At 38.6% G+C, this 17,590-nt stretch overlaps 1 protein-coding gene across 4 annotated transcripts in view; it reads left to right on the top strand.

Moving 5' to 3' along the window:
* Positions 1-17,590, top strand: part of samd12 (sterile alpha motif domain containing 12) — a 145,494-nt gene that overhangs the window by 50,731 nt on the left and 77,173 nt on the right. For 2 of the 4 annotated variants that reach the window (XM_008422740.3, XM_081612365.1), the window contains exon 4: positions 3,981-4,121. In XM_008422740.3, the coding sequence (XP_008420962.2) occupies positions 3,981-4,121 (141 nt within the window). Of the gene's footprint in view, positions 1-3,980; positions 4,122-10,463; positions 10,941-17,590 lie in introns of those variants that run through there. The other 2 variants (XM_017307287.2, XM_017307289.2) reach the window with 2 other exon arrangements.

Genomic DNA, 17,590 nt, shown 5'->3' with positions numbered 1-17,590 from the left:
ATCACGAACAAAACTTTTTATATGATCGACCAACACAAAGCATGACTGTGAAGTGGAAGGAATAACAGCTGGATGTTTTGATTGTGTCTCTACGGAGGTCAGAAGAATATTTTAACGCATTTCTTTGCAAAATAACTCAAGCTCTGTTAGATTGGATGGTGTTCTTTCTAAGTTAGCTTTTTCTTAAAGGTGACACATTATGCTTTCTTGAAAAGGTTAAGACAGGGCGACACAAATGTGTACATTAAATTTTTTTGCACACAGTCATTCTTGGATAATATTTTAGTTTGTGCAGTTCTGCCTATTTTTAGCTCCCTTCATTTTAGGTTAACTTTAAATCTTGTACCTTTAAATCCTCATAAGCTGCTGCTGGTCACGTCCTGTAACTCAACATTTACACTTGAAAATGGCTGCAGAAAGATGTGCAATTATACAACCATACATCTTTGAAAAGCATTAATAGGACCTCATGCACAACCAATAAGAATGCAGCAAGTGGTTTCTAGATGGAAAGTCAACAACAAAAACACTTGTCTTTTCCAGCAGCCATTGTACAGCACATGCAACAGTAAAACCAGCTGACCAAATGTGCTGGAGCTCTGCTTGGGTTGCTAGGTAACGGGTTGTGCTCGGCTGGAGTTGCTAGGTAACGGAGCAGTGCCCATTGAATGTGACTTGACAATTGCAAGTGTTCTGAAATTACTCATTTTCCAGACACCAAAAAACATTAACTTGCCCAAAAAAGAAATGGCTGGGAGTCTTGTTTGTTTTTCTCTTTTTGCTGTTTTTATAAGCAGTAGAGACCTAAATGGAAGTACAAAAACATGTAACATTTTAATATTAACAATTTCGCATCAAAACCAGATTTCTGGAGTGCTTAAAAAGTTGTTGTCCTGTCAACAGTCTCCCACCCAAACTATGGATTTCTGCAGCTCCTCCAGAGTCGCCACGAGCCACTGGGCTGTTTTTTTTTATATATAGTTCAAGGTCTCTTTGACATGACACACTTAGTTGTGTCATTTCCAGTAATTTCCTGTCCTTTCCACTTTTAGATGATGATCACTGGGGAACATTAATTAATGAACACCAGAAACATAAACATGGTTAAATCAGTGTTATAAACAATATTTCAAGCTTTGACAACATCCCATATTTAGCTGTTCGAACATCTGAGATCTTCCCAGAACATATGTTTTTAAACCAACATCACCAATAAATTATTAAAGTTCATCTTTGAGATGGCTCAAAGATGATCTCTAATGGAAATTGGGTAGAAATTGGTGTAGCAAAGTAAAATGGGCACAGCAGTTTTTTAGTAAAAATGTTCAGTTTTTGGTATCTGTCACTTCTCTGTTTTGTCTTTGTGTTGGTCTATATTATAAAATGCTAATAAAAAATCACTGAAGCCTGGTTGCAACTTGACAGATCATTAAAAAACTTAGAGGAGCAAGGATTTGTACAAAGAACCTCTGGTATATATCTATATCAAGTTATGTCCTAATTTGACCATTCTGTCCTGATGCTGCAGCTGTTTTTAATGCTAATATATGGGAAACCCCACATATCATCAAACCTGCAGTGTGTCATGCTCAGTTATCTCTCTTATACCTGCAGTTATTGACAACAGACGATACAGGAGCAAAAGAGAGAACTGTGAATCTCAGTTGCCATGCCAATCTATCTTTGGTTTCAGGTGGCAAGTGATGGTTGGTCAATATTTATAGACCTGTTACAGCATGGCTCATGTTGGCGCCGTCATGTCAACTTTAACGTCTCAATCTGGTCTCCTCCTTCTTTCACTTTTCCCCGTCTGTCCTTTCATTATGTTGCTGCTACCTGTAAGTGTTTCTGACTCTACCTGGCTTTTATATACTGGTTACATGTGATGTAATTTACACTGAAAATGCTCAGATTTTAACCCCATCTGGATGTAGCTAGGCCTATCACAATAAACAGCAAATCAGTTCATCCCATGATAAATTAAAACTTATCTCAATAATTTCCATTTACATATTTATTGCATTTCTTTCTCTCTCTGATGCTTTGGTCTCAGCTAGTCATTTTTTGAAGGACAATTTTGTTTTTAGAAACTTAATCACTTTATTTGTTGTTTCGGTTTTGTAAAATGTATTCCAGATCCAGTGTTAAATGTTAATTAGAATTGAAAGTTTATTGATCATTGAGCAATGACATTGCTATGCAGGGTTTCCTCCAGTGTATTATAAGCCTGGCGGGCCTCCAGGCTTTACTTGTGCCCCCACCAGGCTAAACATTGCTTATTTATTCAAGTCTTTTTAAAATATTTCCATTTTTTCAGACTTTATAGTTGCTGTTCAGGTGTTAATCTTCCAATCTTTTAATAACACATAATCAAGTAAAATTTTAAAATTTCCTGTCAACTTTAAACATTTTTTAACTCAAAAACACGACGGACCTTTGGATGAATGACTAGCGCCCAACCACCAGGCATAGCACGTTTTCTGGGGCAAACCTTGTTATGCCATTAGCATTGTATTACTTGAAAATGGTCTCAAAACTATAATCAATTATCGCAATAACTTCTGGGAAAATGTATCATTCGGAAAAATTTATCCAGACAGGCCTGTGTGTAGCACAAAGTTCTAGTCTGGTTCTGACGTTAGCATGTTTGTTGCATTGAGACTAGGAATGGTATTTATTGTATCGTTTATCTTTTATTGTCATGATTTTTTTGTCATCAGAATATTTGTTTTCTCAATAAATCTCAATTAAAAATGTTCATCTTGTCAGGATTATTATAAAAAATTTTTTTTACTGTTTTTGCAATGTTTGTCCAATAAAAGTATCAATAAGTTTGAAAACATGATTAAATGCAGTTGGTGTGTACAGTTAGTGATTCAAATCACGTTTCTTAATGTGACTGTTGTCCTAACGTAGTGTATTACAAATGGGAATGTTTGTCAAGAGTTGTGTTTGTGGGGCTATAATGGATGTGACACAAAGTTGCAACTATGGAGCTACCTAAACAAGGACGTAATTAATTGTACAACAAAATTTCATGAGAAAACTTTAACTATACTTCCTAACTTTCAGTTTCAGACTTTAGTGCAATTTCTGAGTGAATATTTGAAAAGTGGAAAAGAAATTGTAGTTTTCCAGATTCCAGATAAAAGTCTTGCATTGTTCAGTACTTCAGTAGAAACATCTAAGGTTTTAGACCCTGGACCCCATTAGCACATTTCTTCAGCAAGAACTTGTTTCTTTAAGCTGAGATGAAAACCTGGAGCTGCATACTTACTGCCATTAACAACTACACAGATTCCCAGTTCATGAACTGAACAATCGCTTTAACTTCCTGGCAATTTTAAGGACTTTTCTCCAACCAACCATCTTTGGTTGGACTTTTCTCCAACCAAAGATGCTAATTGGTGGCAGCATCTTGTCAAAGCAGCCATCAGGGCCACAAGAGCAAAACGAGCATTTTGCTTAGTAATTACCCTATATTATCCTATCTGCTTACCATCCTCCATGTTGCAAAAACACTCATAACAAGGACTAATAATCACACAATATTCTACAAGACTTTTTATTAGTAGCCCAAGTCCTCTTCATAGAAGCAGATTGGATGATTAAATTATGTATTTAATACAAGGATTTGCAATTAACTAAAGAGCTGTTAGGGATTCTTGCTCCAGAGATGTACTGTTCTGATATTTACGCAAAGAAGGATCTGCTTCACATATGGTTCTGCTGAGCTTAATTGAACAATTCAGACTGATGGCCGTACGACTGTGAAGAGACGTCTGTTTTTTATTAATCTACCCTTATAAAGTCCAATTTGTGTTTAATTCACCCGCAGCACCTTGTGAGTTTACTCTTCGGTGGACGTAAATACTTCATTTTACATCTGAAGCGGCGTTTGCTAAACTCCCTCTGGCTTGGATCCTTAAGCCTTGTGTTTTATGTTATTTTATTTTATTTTTTCACTCGTCTATTTTCAGGACGGGCCCTCATGAGACTAACAGACAGAAAGCTGGAGCGAATGGGGATTATCCACGAAGCCCAGAGGCAGCACATCCTGCAGCAAGTCCTGCAGCTTCGTGTCCGCGAGGAAGTCAGGACGCTCCAGCTCCTCACACAAGGTAAACTTTTCAGTATCAAAATATCACATTGAGACGTCTACCTGCATTACACACCCTGCTGCTGTTGCTGAGAACCTAGTTTCTTCTAGGTGGAAAAATATCCAATAACAAACATTCTAATAAATATACCAATCATTCATTATTCACGAGCCATCTGTCGCCATGGCAATCGCTGCATATTTCAAAGCCTGGAGGAAATGATGAATCAGAAAATGATTATGCAACAAAAGTCTTGCAGAAACATTTTCCTCAGCTGCTCTGTTCACAAGCCACGGAGTCCAGATGACGATGGCTTGTTGTTAGTTACGTCTCCATATAGATTTACTTTTACACGTGATGAGCTCCTGTAGCTGCAGGTCCCAACTCTGCTGACTCTGAACTTGTCGGTTTCTCATGTCGCAAGCAGAGATAGTACCTGAATATGCTGATATCTGCTGAGATACGCCCCAAGGTTGTTCCAGATGGTTGTTCCAGATAGACATAACAGATGCAGCTAATGTATTCATGAGTGTGCAAGAGGTCCAAGGCTGTAGACGCCGAGCTGAAATGTAAGCGCACCACTTTTGTTTTTGCTCCCATTTTGTCATGAGCTGAACTCAAACATCCAAACCTTTTTCTATACGCACGGTAGACCTATTTTCTCTCAAATACTGTTCACAGATCTGAGTTGGTGAGCACTTCTTCTTTGCCGAGATAATCCATCCCATCTCACAGGTGTGCCATGCATAGATGTTGTTTAGACGGCCTGATTGTTGCACAGGTGTGTGACAATAAAAGGTCATTGTGAAATTAGCAGTTTTGCTTTATTGGGGGATCAGAGAACCAGTTGGTATCTGGTTTGATTACCACTCACTCAGTGCAACCCACCTGTTGGCGTTCATGAGATTAATTGGGGGGTTTTTGGCCCAGATCTCTCCAATAGCCGTGTGAAGTTGCTGGATATCGGCAGGAACTGGACTAAGACATAAATCTTATTGTGTTGTGTCACCATTAGGTCAGCTAGTTATTAACCAAAGGAATCTGAAAGTATGTCAAGCTGTAAGTAGCAAAACCTTTCTTGATATTATTCTAAAGTCTGAGAAACACAACTTTGTAAACATGGTGTTTCCATTAAATAAATGTAATTACAATCATACTTGAAGAAGTTTGTTTATGGAATAAGTCAGTGTTTTTCAACCTTTTTTGAGCCAAGGTTCATTGTTTTAATTGAAAAAAATCACGAGGAACATCACCAACCAAAAATGTAAACAAAGATACTCTGTAGCCGCCTATATTACATATATAGTCATTCTTATCAAAGTATCTTGAATAGGAATCAAATAAACACAAACATTTATTTTTATCATAATATTTAATTATTTCAATTATTTAATATTTCAAATTGCACTTAACATGTCCACTTCAAAAATACACCTGAACAGAGCCACAACACTGTGTGTGATGCATGAATGTTCTAATTCTCTTGTTTTAATGTAAAATGCTCTGTACCTACTGCCATCTAGTGGTAATAAAATTACATGATTATGCCGCTAGTCACTACTACAGCAAAGACACTCAAAGATGGCATTATTTGCAGATAATTAATTCGTTTTGAAGAAATCTTTTAAGACCAATTACCGTATTTTCCGGACTATGAGCACACCATACTATAAACCGTACCTTCTAATTTTTTGAAACTCCCCCCTCCTGGAAACTTGCATATATCAGCCGCACCGGGCTAAAGGCTGCTGGTATCTCTGCCGTTCTCGGTTTCCCATAAGGACCCAGCAGAGGGCTGCGTCCTAATAAATGCTGGATATATTAAGGACGCAGTTCTCCGTCTTCAAATCCGCTTTTGTTCACGCCGAGTTTATGTGCGGCGGCTTTATTTCCCTCCTGTACTGCCAGATTGATACTCCTCAACTTAGAAGCTGCATCATGAGTTTGAAAACATTTCTTCGTTGTGCCTGCTGCTAGCAAGTGCTTGTTCTAAATGAAAATTAGCGCGTTCTTCTTTGATTTCCAATTTTGACTTCCAATGATTCACTTCCTGCTAAAGAGCCCCCTGGTGGTTGAAGAAAAATCCACAGAAAAGCCACATGTTCAAAGCTTAGGAAAAAAGTAGGTAAATACGGTAGGTGAAATTAGATCATTTCCACGGCACACTTGACGATCACTCACGGTACACTAGTGTGCCGTGGCACAGTGGTTGAAAAACACTGGAATAAATCAGTAAAATTATGGATGTAAACATAATCATATTTCAGCCACGGCGCTAGCTCTCATCATCAGAGTTGACATCAGCGTCTTAGTGTAGCATTGCAACGACAAGTGACTTATAATTAGGAATGGCTACAAATAAATGCTGCATTTTCGGGAAACTGTAGTTATGCATGCCATAACAAATTTTGCTGAATGATAAATTTCCCCAGAAGTTATTGCGAAAAACTATAATATTGTTGTTGTGAGACCATTTTCAAGTATTACAATGCTCAAAGATCAATAAACCTTAAATTCTAATTAATATTAAGCACTGGAATTGAAAAAGCAGAAACAACAAATAAAATTATGACTTCTCTGTCAAAATAGTAATAGTAGTTGAGACCAAAGCATCACACTGAAGATTATACTTTGGTACAGAGAGAGAAAAAAGAAAAATGATAAATGATGGAAATTGATTAGTTGGTTTATTGTGACAGGTCTAATTGTCTCCGATTGCAAAAGAGCAATGGGTTCAATACTTTTGAATGATGGAGTCAGCTGTGAATTATTGAAGTAGGCCAGCGCCTATAAGCTTGTTACTGCTTTATGCAAACTGCTGTGATGCCAAAGAGTTTCCATTCCCATCCACCCACCCATTTTCTGTACACCTTTGTCCCTTAGTGGGGTCAGAAGGGTTGCTGGTGCTTCTCCAGCTAACGTTCTAATGGACAAGAGGCGGGGTCACCCTGGACAGGTCGCCAGTCTGCCGCCGGGCAACGCAGAGACAAGACGGGACAAACAACCATGCACACACACACACTCACACCTACGGACAATTTGGAGAGACCAATTAACCTGACTGTCATGTTTTTGGACTGTGGGAGGAAGCCGGAGTACCCAGAGAGAACCCACCATGCACAGGGAGAACATGTAAACTCCATGCAGAAAGACCCGGGGCCGGGAATCGAACCTAGAACCTTCTTGCTGCAAGGCAACAGCTCTACCAACTGCGCCACTGTGCAGCCCAGTTTCCATTCCAGTTTTGTGAAAAACACCAATTTTGAAATGGCTGCAAAATCAGCTCATCCTATTGCAAAATCTTGATTTTAAAATTACCGTGTCTCCATTAGGCAAAATTATTTTCATAATTCCAATATGCGCAACAATTTTAAGGTCTATGCACATGAAGCTAGTTTCGGTTTCCAGCATCCAGCATGCCGAGGGAAGGGAATATTGATCAGTCCATTTATCACAGCATATTAAGTAATGGTGAAATGGGGTCATTGCTATGATACTAGAGTCTCAGTTGTGTTGGTTATGAAGTGGTGTTGCCCATGTGTTTTAAAAGGGCCTTGATACTCATCCAGGAGGAATTTTCAGCAATTAAGAAGGCAACAAAATGTCTAATTTTGTTGTGCTTCCTTATTTAATTGTCTTGAACCCATTAGTCTAGGTTAGTCATCTCTGCTGAGATACTGTGGCTTTTTCCTCATATCTCAACAAAATAAGCTAAATATTTGAGAGTGACAGATTTTATTTGCTACCTCACTGTTTATTTTTTGTCATAAATATACTTTTGTGCCGTCGATGTTCAGAATACAGATGCCTCTTTTGTGACTTTGTAGCATTAATCAAAGGCAGCAGGATCAATTCAGCCTCAAAATATGCAGAGGCTCTGTTTACAATTTATGCATGTATAACAGCCTCTGTAATCCATTATGTTAATTAAATCTTTTGATGAGCCATTTTTAATTCATGTATAGCCAAACTAAAAGCTTCACACAGGTAAATAGCTGAGCTGCCAAAGTTGAAATCAGTGGCAACAAAGCAGACAATGTTCCCAGTGAATCAAACGGCTCCTGTTCATTTAGTTTTGTGTTTTTCCTGGACAATACTTTTCTTTGTGTGGTCCATCAAATGCAATTATTAAAGTTTTCAGTTTTACTGCAGTGCTTTTGTTACGACATGTCTGAATTTTAAACCAACTAAAACTTGGTTTTTAGTTGGCTTACTTTGACTCATCAACCTGATGAAGAAAACACAATTTATGACTTTTGATAGTGATTAACCTTGGTGTGTCTACCCCATCATAGGGCTGTACAATAAATCAATAATAATATATATCACTGTCGACACGTAATCAATCAATAATGCATCCAATAGCATTTTCACTGAACTTTGATCCAGAAACGCACAGCATTCTGGGTGCTGTCGGCAGAGGAAAAGCATTTGCTGCTCTAACTTACTCACTCTTTGGTTACCTAGCAACAACCTGCTGAGTAACTTGTGGTTACCTAGCAACAACTTGCTGAGTAACTTGTGCAGCAGCAGTTTAAGGTTTTGCCAACGTGCCTAATAGCTCCTTAAAATTGAAACAAAGCAAATGAAAGGAGAAAATGAATACAACTCAGTAGGACACTGGATAAAACTGAGAAGATCACACCACAAGTTTGACTGTATTTAACATATTTAAAACAAAAAAAGCGAATCATTTTCAGCCATATCCTGTACCTTAAACTGAAGCAGCGTGTCACAATCAACCACATACTGACAACTATGTATTTTATAGATATTATCTTTTACTAGAAAGATACCATATGTGATTTTTCAGGATTTTTCACCCTGAGTCTATCGCAAACCAAATCTTTTACAAACAGAACACAATGGAGTAATTGAGTGTGGTACAAATTAGTTGTGGGTATGTTATGGGAACAAAATGAAATCTGACTTTTGGTCTAGATCAGTGGTTCTTAACCTTTTTTGAGGTACCGAACCCCCCAGTTGCATATGCGCATTCACCGAACCCTTCTTATTTCAACCCCCCCTCCCGCTTCCCCCGGTATTCTGATTTAGTAATGTAATTATATTAGCTGTGTAACCACCCCCACACCACTAGAGGCAGTACCAACCCCGAAAAGATTCAACTAAGGAGCAGATTTAGACTATAGAATTTGGTAAAAACTGTGAACTTTGCTGAAGTAATTAAAGACAAAAGTTCAAATCCATGCTGAGAGTGGAACTCCTTCAATCAGTGCTCCTCCGCAGCTCTGATTGGCTAAGCAATGTAACGTGATCCTCTGCAGCAAGTGATGGCAAAGCGGGGCGTCATCACGACTTTACACAAGTGTGTCTTTACCTCTGCGGCAGAGGCTCTTCCGAACCCCTGAGACCGACTCACCGAACCACTGGGGTTCGATCGAACCCAGGTTAAGAACCACTGGTCTAGATGGAAATCAGCCAGGGCCGGCCAAAGCCTTTTTGGGGCCGTAAGCAGATTTTCATTTGGGGGCCCCCCTTATCAACATGTCAACACCAGATTCTTTGTCATTCCTAAGCTACTCTGTGTGTAACAAATGTACTATCATTAGCATCATCTGTAGTTAGCTTACATCAGACCAGTGTTATTATGACTATTGATTTTAACCTTACAGAAGTAGCAAATGGGGTGGGCCTTATCGCATCATCATTTATTGGGATAATTTTTTATAAAAATGTTGATTTCATTGTCACAATAAAGTCTAATTAATTGTAAAAAAAAATATCTAAAAATGGTGGTAAAAAGTTCTTATCACTTTTATCATTATTAGAGTAGTACTGTAAAATTTTGTGATAAAAGTCCTTCCCTTGCCCAGAGTGGTATTTAAGTGTGCCATATTATTTCAACTATTTCAAAGAAACACCAGCTGATGGACAATAAATTTACAGTAAATAAGTTTACAAATGTAATTTCTTACATTTCTCCAACAGTGTCCAACTGCAAACAGGAAGCGATTAACCATTATTTGTGCAAAAACTATAAAATTAATAGAAATAGGTTTCTATGTGTAATAACATTTATTGTTCAATGTTATATTAAATATATATACATATGTATACTTTCATCATACTAGTTTGGTGCTCTTAGACACCTCCTTGTGGTGTGGAGGCCCTAAGCAGCCTGCTTAGGTCGCATGTGTCTTGGGCTGGCTCTGGTTCCTTGTGATGCTGTATGGGGAGGCCCATCATTCATCATCGCTGCACAAACTTTGTTCCACCAAACAACAATAGTTCCAGCTCAGACCTGTTGTTTGTTTTTTCTCTCCACACAGTAGCACACTTCATGTTCTCCTTGTTCTCTCCTTTCCACCCTGTGAAGCTCAGCCTGTCTTGTTTCTCGCTCAGCAAATCCAGCAGCTTTCCTTCGCCAACCACCAGCAGCAGCCCGCATCGGCACCGCTTGTTCCTTCACACCCATCTGCACAGACTCTGAGAAACGGGGCTGCCGCAGGGGCCGAGGTACAAATTCCAGGGTTCCAGATTCTTGGAAAACATTTGGAGTGAAATAAAGCAGGCTCTCTCGGTTTTTATTCCCTCAGCGAGGTGAAAATAGAAAGTGAGAGGAGGAACAAGAGAGGGCATTTAGCTGAGTGATGAGACTCGCTAAAGGCTACCCTCAGCATCCTAGGCCTTTCTTCCCTTTTTTGTCTCTTTTTCTTGCCTCATCCTCCCTGCTCTTCATCGCCTTTCTTCTGCATTGATGATATGGGAGCAGACAGCCCACCCGTCTCAGCAGGACACTGCCTTTTAGAGCATATCTGAGCCTTGGGGATGCACACTGAGAAGACTGAAGTTTGACAAAGCAGAAAAATTTTGAATTGTAAAGACAAAATCAAAAGGAAGAAAATCAAAGAGCAACTGTTTTTTTTTTTTTACATTATTTTGAATAAAATACGAATTAATTACAAGTAAGAATGGAGCCATGGAGTGAACAAAGCAAACAAAGGTCCTATATGACTTTGTTGATTGGTTTTTAATTTGCATGTTTCAATGTTAAGTCTAAATGTTAAAAAGTAAGAAAAGGTTCCTCCCTTAGATTTTTGTTCTTTTGGCAGAGATCAGACAAAATTTGGAAGGAGATGAAATGGCTCCAAGGCAAACTTCATTTCGTTGTTACTAAAGAGAGACACAGTGGTACGCAGTTTGAAGTGGAGCATTGAAGGAAACGAATGAAGTGAAAAAGTGGCAACGGATGAATGGTGATGAGGTAATGAAAAAAAAGAAGAGGAGGAGGAAAAGAAATGGTGCAATTCGTGAGATAGGTGCCAAAAATGTTGGACGACGACGACGAAATGGAGAAAATCTGGAGGTGTGAAAAGCTTCGATTCGTCTCTGGATTTGTTTGCATGGATGGATTATCTTTCTATTTTTATTAGTTTACTCATTTTACCTTCAAATCTCGGATATGGCCTTTGATTATAGTATAATTAGACGCGTTATGAAATCTGGCACTAACAAAAAAATTCTGTGATTAAATTATCTTTAAAAAGCTGAGCCATTTTGAAACATGTCTGTCGGGATTAAACATACAAGCATAAAACGGTAATTAATCTGAGAAAACAAACCTAAGAAACTAAAATGGAAATAAGTCATTGGCATATTGAAAAACAAATACTTTATTTTGGTCTTAATATGAACAAATACGTTGCGATACGGTGGAGTTTTGCATTTACTCTGTCAACATCGGTATGTTGGCTGTGCTTAGATGTGACCTTTTTATTTTTCATACTAATACTGACTGACTTACTGAGAGTGCAATTTTGATAGCATGCCGTGTGGTCAGAAAGAAATAATCTGAAGTAACTAGAAAGTAGTTTAAGACCAGAGGTTCACTATTACTTTCAAGCCATCAGCATGCTGAGGTGACTGGAAATGTAGTGGTGCACTGAAGTTGGCTCAAGTCGGACAAGCTACTAAAACCAACATTTTCTTAACACCACATGATAATTATAGTGTAAAAATTTATATTAATCCTTCTCTAATATAAAACAAATTATCTTTCTGTGGTAATAATCACCTGTTGTCTCTGCAAAAATAGCTTTATCTTGAAATAATGGTAAAACTAAATACAATCGGGAAAAGTTAATTGTTTAGCTATTTTTGAGTTATTGTCGGTTTCTTGTGATCTAAAAATTTTAAAATTTTTACGCTTGCATTTGGTTCTCAACTGCTTCTAAAAACAGAAACTTTGGCGCTTTTTTTTTTTTTTTTTTTTTAACAATAAGTTACGTTTTTTTGGTCTCTGGAAAACGAGCCTTTCCAAAGATCTCATAATTAAGTTGAAATCGGCGGGCACCATGCCGTTACCTAGCAACCCCAGCCCCTCCCGTCACCTGGCAACCCACTCAGAGCTCAAGCATGTTTGGTCAGCTGGTTTTACCATTGGCTGCTGGAAAAGACAAGTGTCTTGTTGTTGACTTACTATTCAGAAACCACTTGCTGCATTCTTGTTGGTTGTCTTAGCGACTCTTCTGATTTTCAATGATGTACGGTTGTATAATTGCGCATCTTGTAGCCATTTTTATGTTGGTATAAATGTTGAGTTTGAAGGGCGTGGCCAGCAGCAGCTTATTTGTATTTAAAGTGACAGGAGGCCCCAAAAAGCTCATCCTGAACTGTACAGACTAAATTCTCATTACCTAAGAATGATTTTGAGCAAAAAATGTAATGAACATGTTTTGTAAATCCTAGGGCCCGATCCTAATCTGTTCAAGGAAGCTGAATAGAGTTGCCTTTAAAATCCCTTTCAGACACTGTCCATCCAGTCTCTCTGAGCTTGAGCTGTTTTACAAAGTAGATTACTTAAAAAACCTAATTCTTTAGATTTGCAGAGATGTGGCATTAGTGGCCACCTGCCCTCTCAAAGGAGTCTCTAATGTCTGTTTCCAGCCGTTAATGGGCGAGAGAAACGCAGAGACACAGGACAACCCTTCACTCAGTCTCACCTGAAAGCTGTGAGCAGAAATTATCTGAGAAAACCTCAGGGGTTCACAGAAAGAAAAAAAAAAAAACCTTATAGAAAAACCCACTCTGGGTTGAAATGAATGGTCATATTAACAGAGGTTAGAATATGATCATTTCAAGGTGCAGTATGTAACTTGGAGAAATGTTTTTTTTACATATTTGTCATGACAGTATGTCATCAATCTACTCCACTTCCTCTCTATGCTACTATTGCAAATGTAGCAAAAATAACCAATCAGAGCCAGGAGGCGGGTCTTAGCACTGCCAATCACCCCATGTACTCTGCTAAATGTGCTAATAGTGGAAAAACAATTTACCTTCACATCAAAACCATTTACCCACCATCATCAGTGGCTAAGCTAACTAGCCTAGCATTCACAACAATCTACTATCAGGGGGAAGGAGCAGACGCATGCAAGATTGATTGACAGCGCTAAGACCCGCCTCCTGGCTCTAATTGGTTGTTTCTAGTTGGCTCTGGGAGAAAGTAATCGAGACTGTAAAGGTTGCAGACCCCTGGCTTGAACAAATATGTAAAATGAATATTTTTCGTAGAAGTTACATACTAAAGCTTTAAATGAAGAGGTATTTAATGTGTGCACTTGGCATCAGGAAGAAGATGAAACATGGCCACCAGAGAGAGAAAAAATTCGTCTGAAATGAGAAAATCTGGAGTCAGGAAGGTACACAAAAGGGTAAAAGCACCATGTCGTCAAGAGAGCGAGGCGTTGTAATTACTCCAGTGTACCCAGCCAGAATTAGCTCAATGGACAGTGATTAACCTTTAAGGCTTGCTGGGCCATGGGAGGGAAATAATTAGATTTCCCTCACCGTCGTCTTTGCCACAGAGACGGCAGAGGCTCAGGATCACTTATTACTTATAATCATCAGAGGCGGGCTGAGGCTCTCCAAACAGAAACCGATATTCCAACAACAAAGCCCTCAGAGCATCAGGGTACAGTCTGGTTAGAGTTAGAGCCGTTTGATGAGCAGCTCGCCAGCTACATCCTGAGCAGGAGGACATAATGAGCAGCACATATTTCCTATATGTGACTAGAGCTGATGTTCCTCTGAATGTGCTTTGTTTCTGCACATTTATACCCATTTATTATGCACTGCAGGATAGGAAACAGCATGAGGAATGCAGATGAAACTCTGAACTTACAGGTGGAATACTGAGAACGGTGGGAGTCTTTTTGAGATTTCTTAATTTACACTTGGTGTTTTCAGTTCAGGGCGATTTTAAACACAGTCAATCAATCAAGTTTATTTGTATAGCATATTTCAGCAACAACACAGTTCAAAGTGCTTTACATCATAAAACCCCCCCATAAAATACAAAGTCATAGAACACAGTCAACAGTAGAAGTGCTGCATTTTGTCAGGTACCACTGTTGCTCATCAAAATGTTGGTCAGTGTTTCATTCATCTATCCATTCATTTTCTTGCACCCTTGTCCCTTGGTGGGGTTGGGAGGGTTGCTGGTGCCCATCTCCAGCTAGCGTACCGGGCGAGAGGCGGGGTCACCCTGGACAGGTCACCAGTCTGTCGCAGGGCAACACAGACACACAGGACAAACAACCATGCACACACACACACCTAGGGGCAATTTGGAGAGGCCAATTAACCTGACTGTCATGTTTTTGGACTGTGGGAGGAGAACATGCAAACTCCATGCAGAAAGACCGGGGCTGGGAATCGAACCCAGAACCTTCTTGCTGCAAGGCAGCAGCTCTACCAACTACGCCACTGTGCAGCCAGAAGATACAAAATCAGTTTGTCTGGTTTTGAACCAGACCTTTTGCGTGTTAAACACACAGGATAACCACTACACTACAGAAACTCATGTGTTTCATTCATTATGTTTCAAAAGAAACTCTAAACAGCTGGGTTTTTAGTCTGTTTTACTAAAAACCCACTTCAGTTTTACTGAAACTGTTTTACTGAAGGTTAAAACAGTGTTTCAGCTGTTTTGCAGTTTTCTGGAAGTTTGTTCCAGATTTGTTGTGCATAGAAGCTGAATGCTGCTTCTCTGTGTTTGGTTCTGGTTCTGGGGATGGTTGATACGACGGCAGATCTTTAATAAACAAACAGTATTTTAAAGTCTATTCTCTGAGCTATAGAAATTGGGTTGATGTGCTCTAACTTCCTGGTTTTAGTTAGAACTCCAGCAGCAGCATTCTGGATCAGCTGCAGCTGTCTGATACACTTTTGCAGTAATCAGTGTGACTGAAGATAAACGCATGGACGAGTTTCTCTGTCTTTCTGAGCCATAAGTCCTCTAATCCTGGAGATGTTCTTCAGGTGATAGAAGGCTGACTTTGTAATTGTCTTTATGTGGCTCTGAAGGTTCAGGTCAGAGTCCATCGCTACTCCCAGGTTTCTGGCCTGATCTCTGGTTTAGAGCATCATGTTAAAAACAGCCCAAGCTTACAAACACTGACTGCTGTGGGTACAAAGGAGTTCTTCCATCTGTTATTTTTAATTATAGGAAGTAAGGTTGGGCGATTCGATGAATTTATCGACCATTAGTTGTTTTTTTAAATACATGCCATTTTATTGCACAATCAAGTAACTGTTACCTTCAGTTGTTATAAAAATGCTCTGTAAATCAAATATGACTTAAAAGAAATTTGACTTTGCAATTTAATGTCTTGAAATTGGGACTCTGTCTCTTTAAAAGTAACTACTCTTTCTGAAACTCCTCCTTCAGGAAGTCATCATAACATTGCTCCTTTAACAAAGTTGTTACCAGCAATTCACTGAGAAGTAGCTCCTATAATGAGCTCAGCCGATGCACATGTCTAACTGGTGCTAATTGCTTCTGGCTAGTCTGAAGGAGCTAATAGGAGGAGTGTCGGGGAAGGGCTGAATGGTTTCCATGGGAGATGAGTATTTCTCAAATGTTTGTGAAGAGTCAAAAAGAGTCAAAACAACACCCCAGATATGTTTTTGATGACGGAATAACATTATAACATGCTATACGTTAAAATTTAAATTAAAATACAGTAACATTTAAGCGCCCAGGCCTAAGAGTTACTCTCTTGGTTAAGGTAACGATGCCTGATTGAAGCCAAAAGACGTCGGAAAAAATAACTAAAGCCGTTGTGAACGCCACACACAAACTCCTTCTGGCTGCAAGCAAAGCTTATTTTCCCCAGAGAGCCTCAAAATGCACTGGCGATTTATTTACTCAAACTTTTAATAGGCAACATTTTATGTTCGGAAAATTAATTTATTTAAATAATGACCACAATGAGACCGGCTTTTACTCAGTTTAATCACGCTTACATTCCGTTCCACTGCCTGTTTTACAGATTCGAGTATATATATATATATATATATATAAAAAAAACAAACACAGAATTAAACAAAAAGTCAATTAAAAAGTTGTTTTGAGTGATTTGGTGAATCAAATCACTCATTTCACAGTCTAGAGTCTGTTTCATAACAAGAAGGCAAATCAATAAATAACTAAGTTTCTACGGAGAGTCTCTCCATGCAGGACTAGCATCTTTAAAATATCTGAATCTGTAAATACATGATGGAAAAGATCCAACATGTGCATTAAAGAGGCTGTTAAACCAGAACCGATGTTGAATTAAGGTTTTATTGTACTGAAGGGTGAGGATAAACCCAGGAACAAAAGTCAGCACGTGTTTTTGAATGCAGTATTCTCAACTTAATGCCAGCAGTTCTCTAATCTAGTAAAAAAAATTGGGGTTAAAAACTAAAGCATCTGGCTAATTTCTAGGATTCAAACTCCAATTTGAAAGAAAATGACAATTTGTTGTTTAAGATATCTTGCATTGTGATTTTTGTGAGAAGAGGTGCTGCTAAATCTGTAAAATTAACTCACTAAAGATTGGAACCTGCTAAGCTGTCATCTCTCTGCTCCTCTTTTAATTGATTAAACAAAAAAAAACAAATAGAAGCTTTTGTATTTAATTTCACGCCTGTAAACATTTCAGGGTTTCCAGTAACAGCCTGATGCCAGTAAATATGCTATTACTGACTTGTGAAATCATCGCTTTTAATAGCAACTTAAATTACTTGAATTACACAGCTGACAGAGCTCATGGAAAGTGCTTTTTTGAGAATGTGGTGCTAATCTGTGAATGTAGACACAGGCTCACTGCGTACGCTTCATTTACTGTAACAGAGTCTCATTTGAATCAGGAGACAGAGTCAACTTTAGGGAAATTAATCAGCTTTGCTGTTCGTCTGCCACTGTTTTTTTTTTTTTTTTTCATATTTAAAAAAAAAAAGTTTGCAGGAGGTTCGTCATGTATAATTAAGTGTGAGAATAATAATTCCATATTCACGGATTACGTCGTTATTGAAGTGTTTATTTTTTTATTAATCTTCCATTTAACAAGAGTGGCTCTGACTTTCTTGGTTGCAGTCTTTAGGGATAATTGTCTGAATTTGTTATCCAGGCCCCAGTGTGCTGGTGTCTGTAGAAATCTGTGGCCTCGGGGCAGTAAATGAAGGAAGTCTTCTTGTTT

The sequence above is a fragment of the Poecilia reticulata genome, chromosome 11 (genome assembly GCF_904066995.2).
Source record: "Poecilia reticulata chromosome 11, P_reticulata-male-v2, whole genome shotgun sequence".
Lineage (NCBI taxonomy): Eukaryota > Metazoa > Chordata > Actinopteri > Cyprinodontiformes > Poeciliidae > Poecilia > Poecilia reticulata.
Note: the sequence above shows the minus strand (reverse complement) of the source record. Positions and strands in the feature narration are given on the sequence as shown.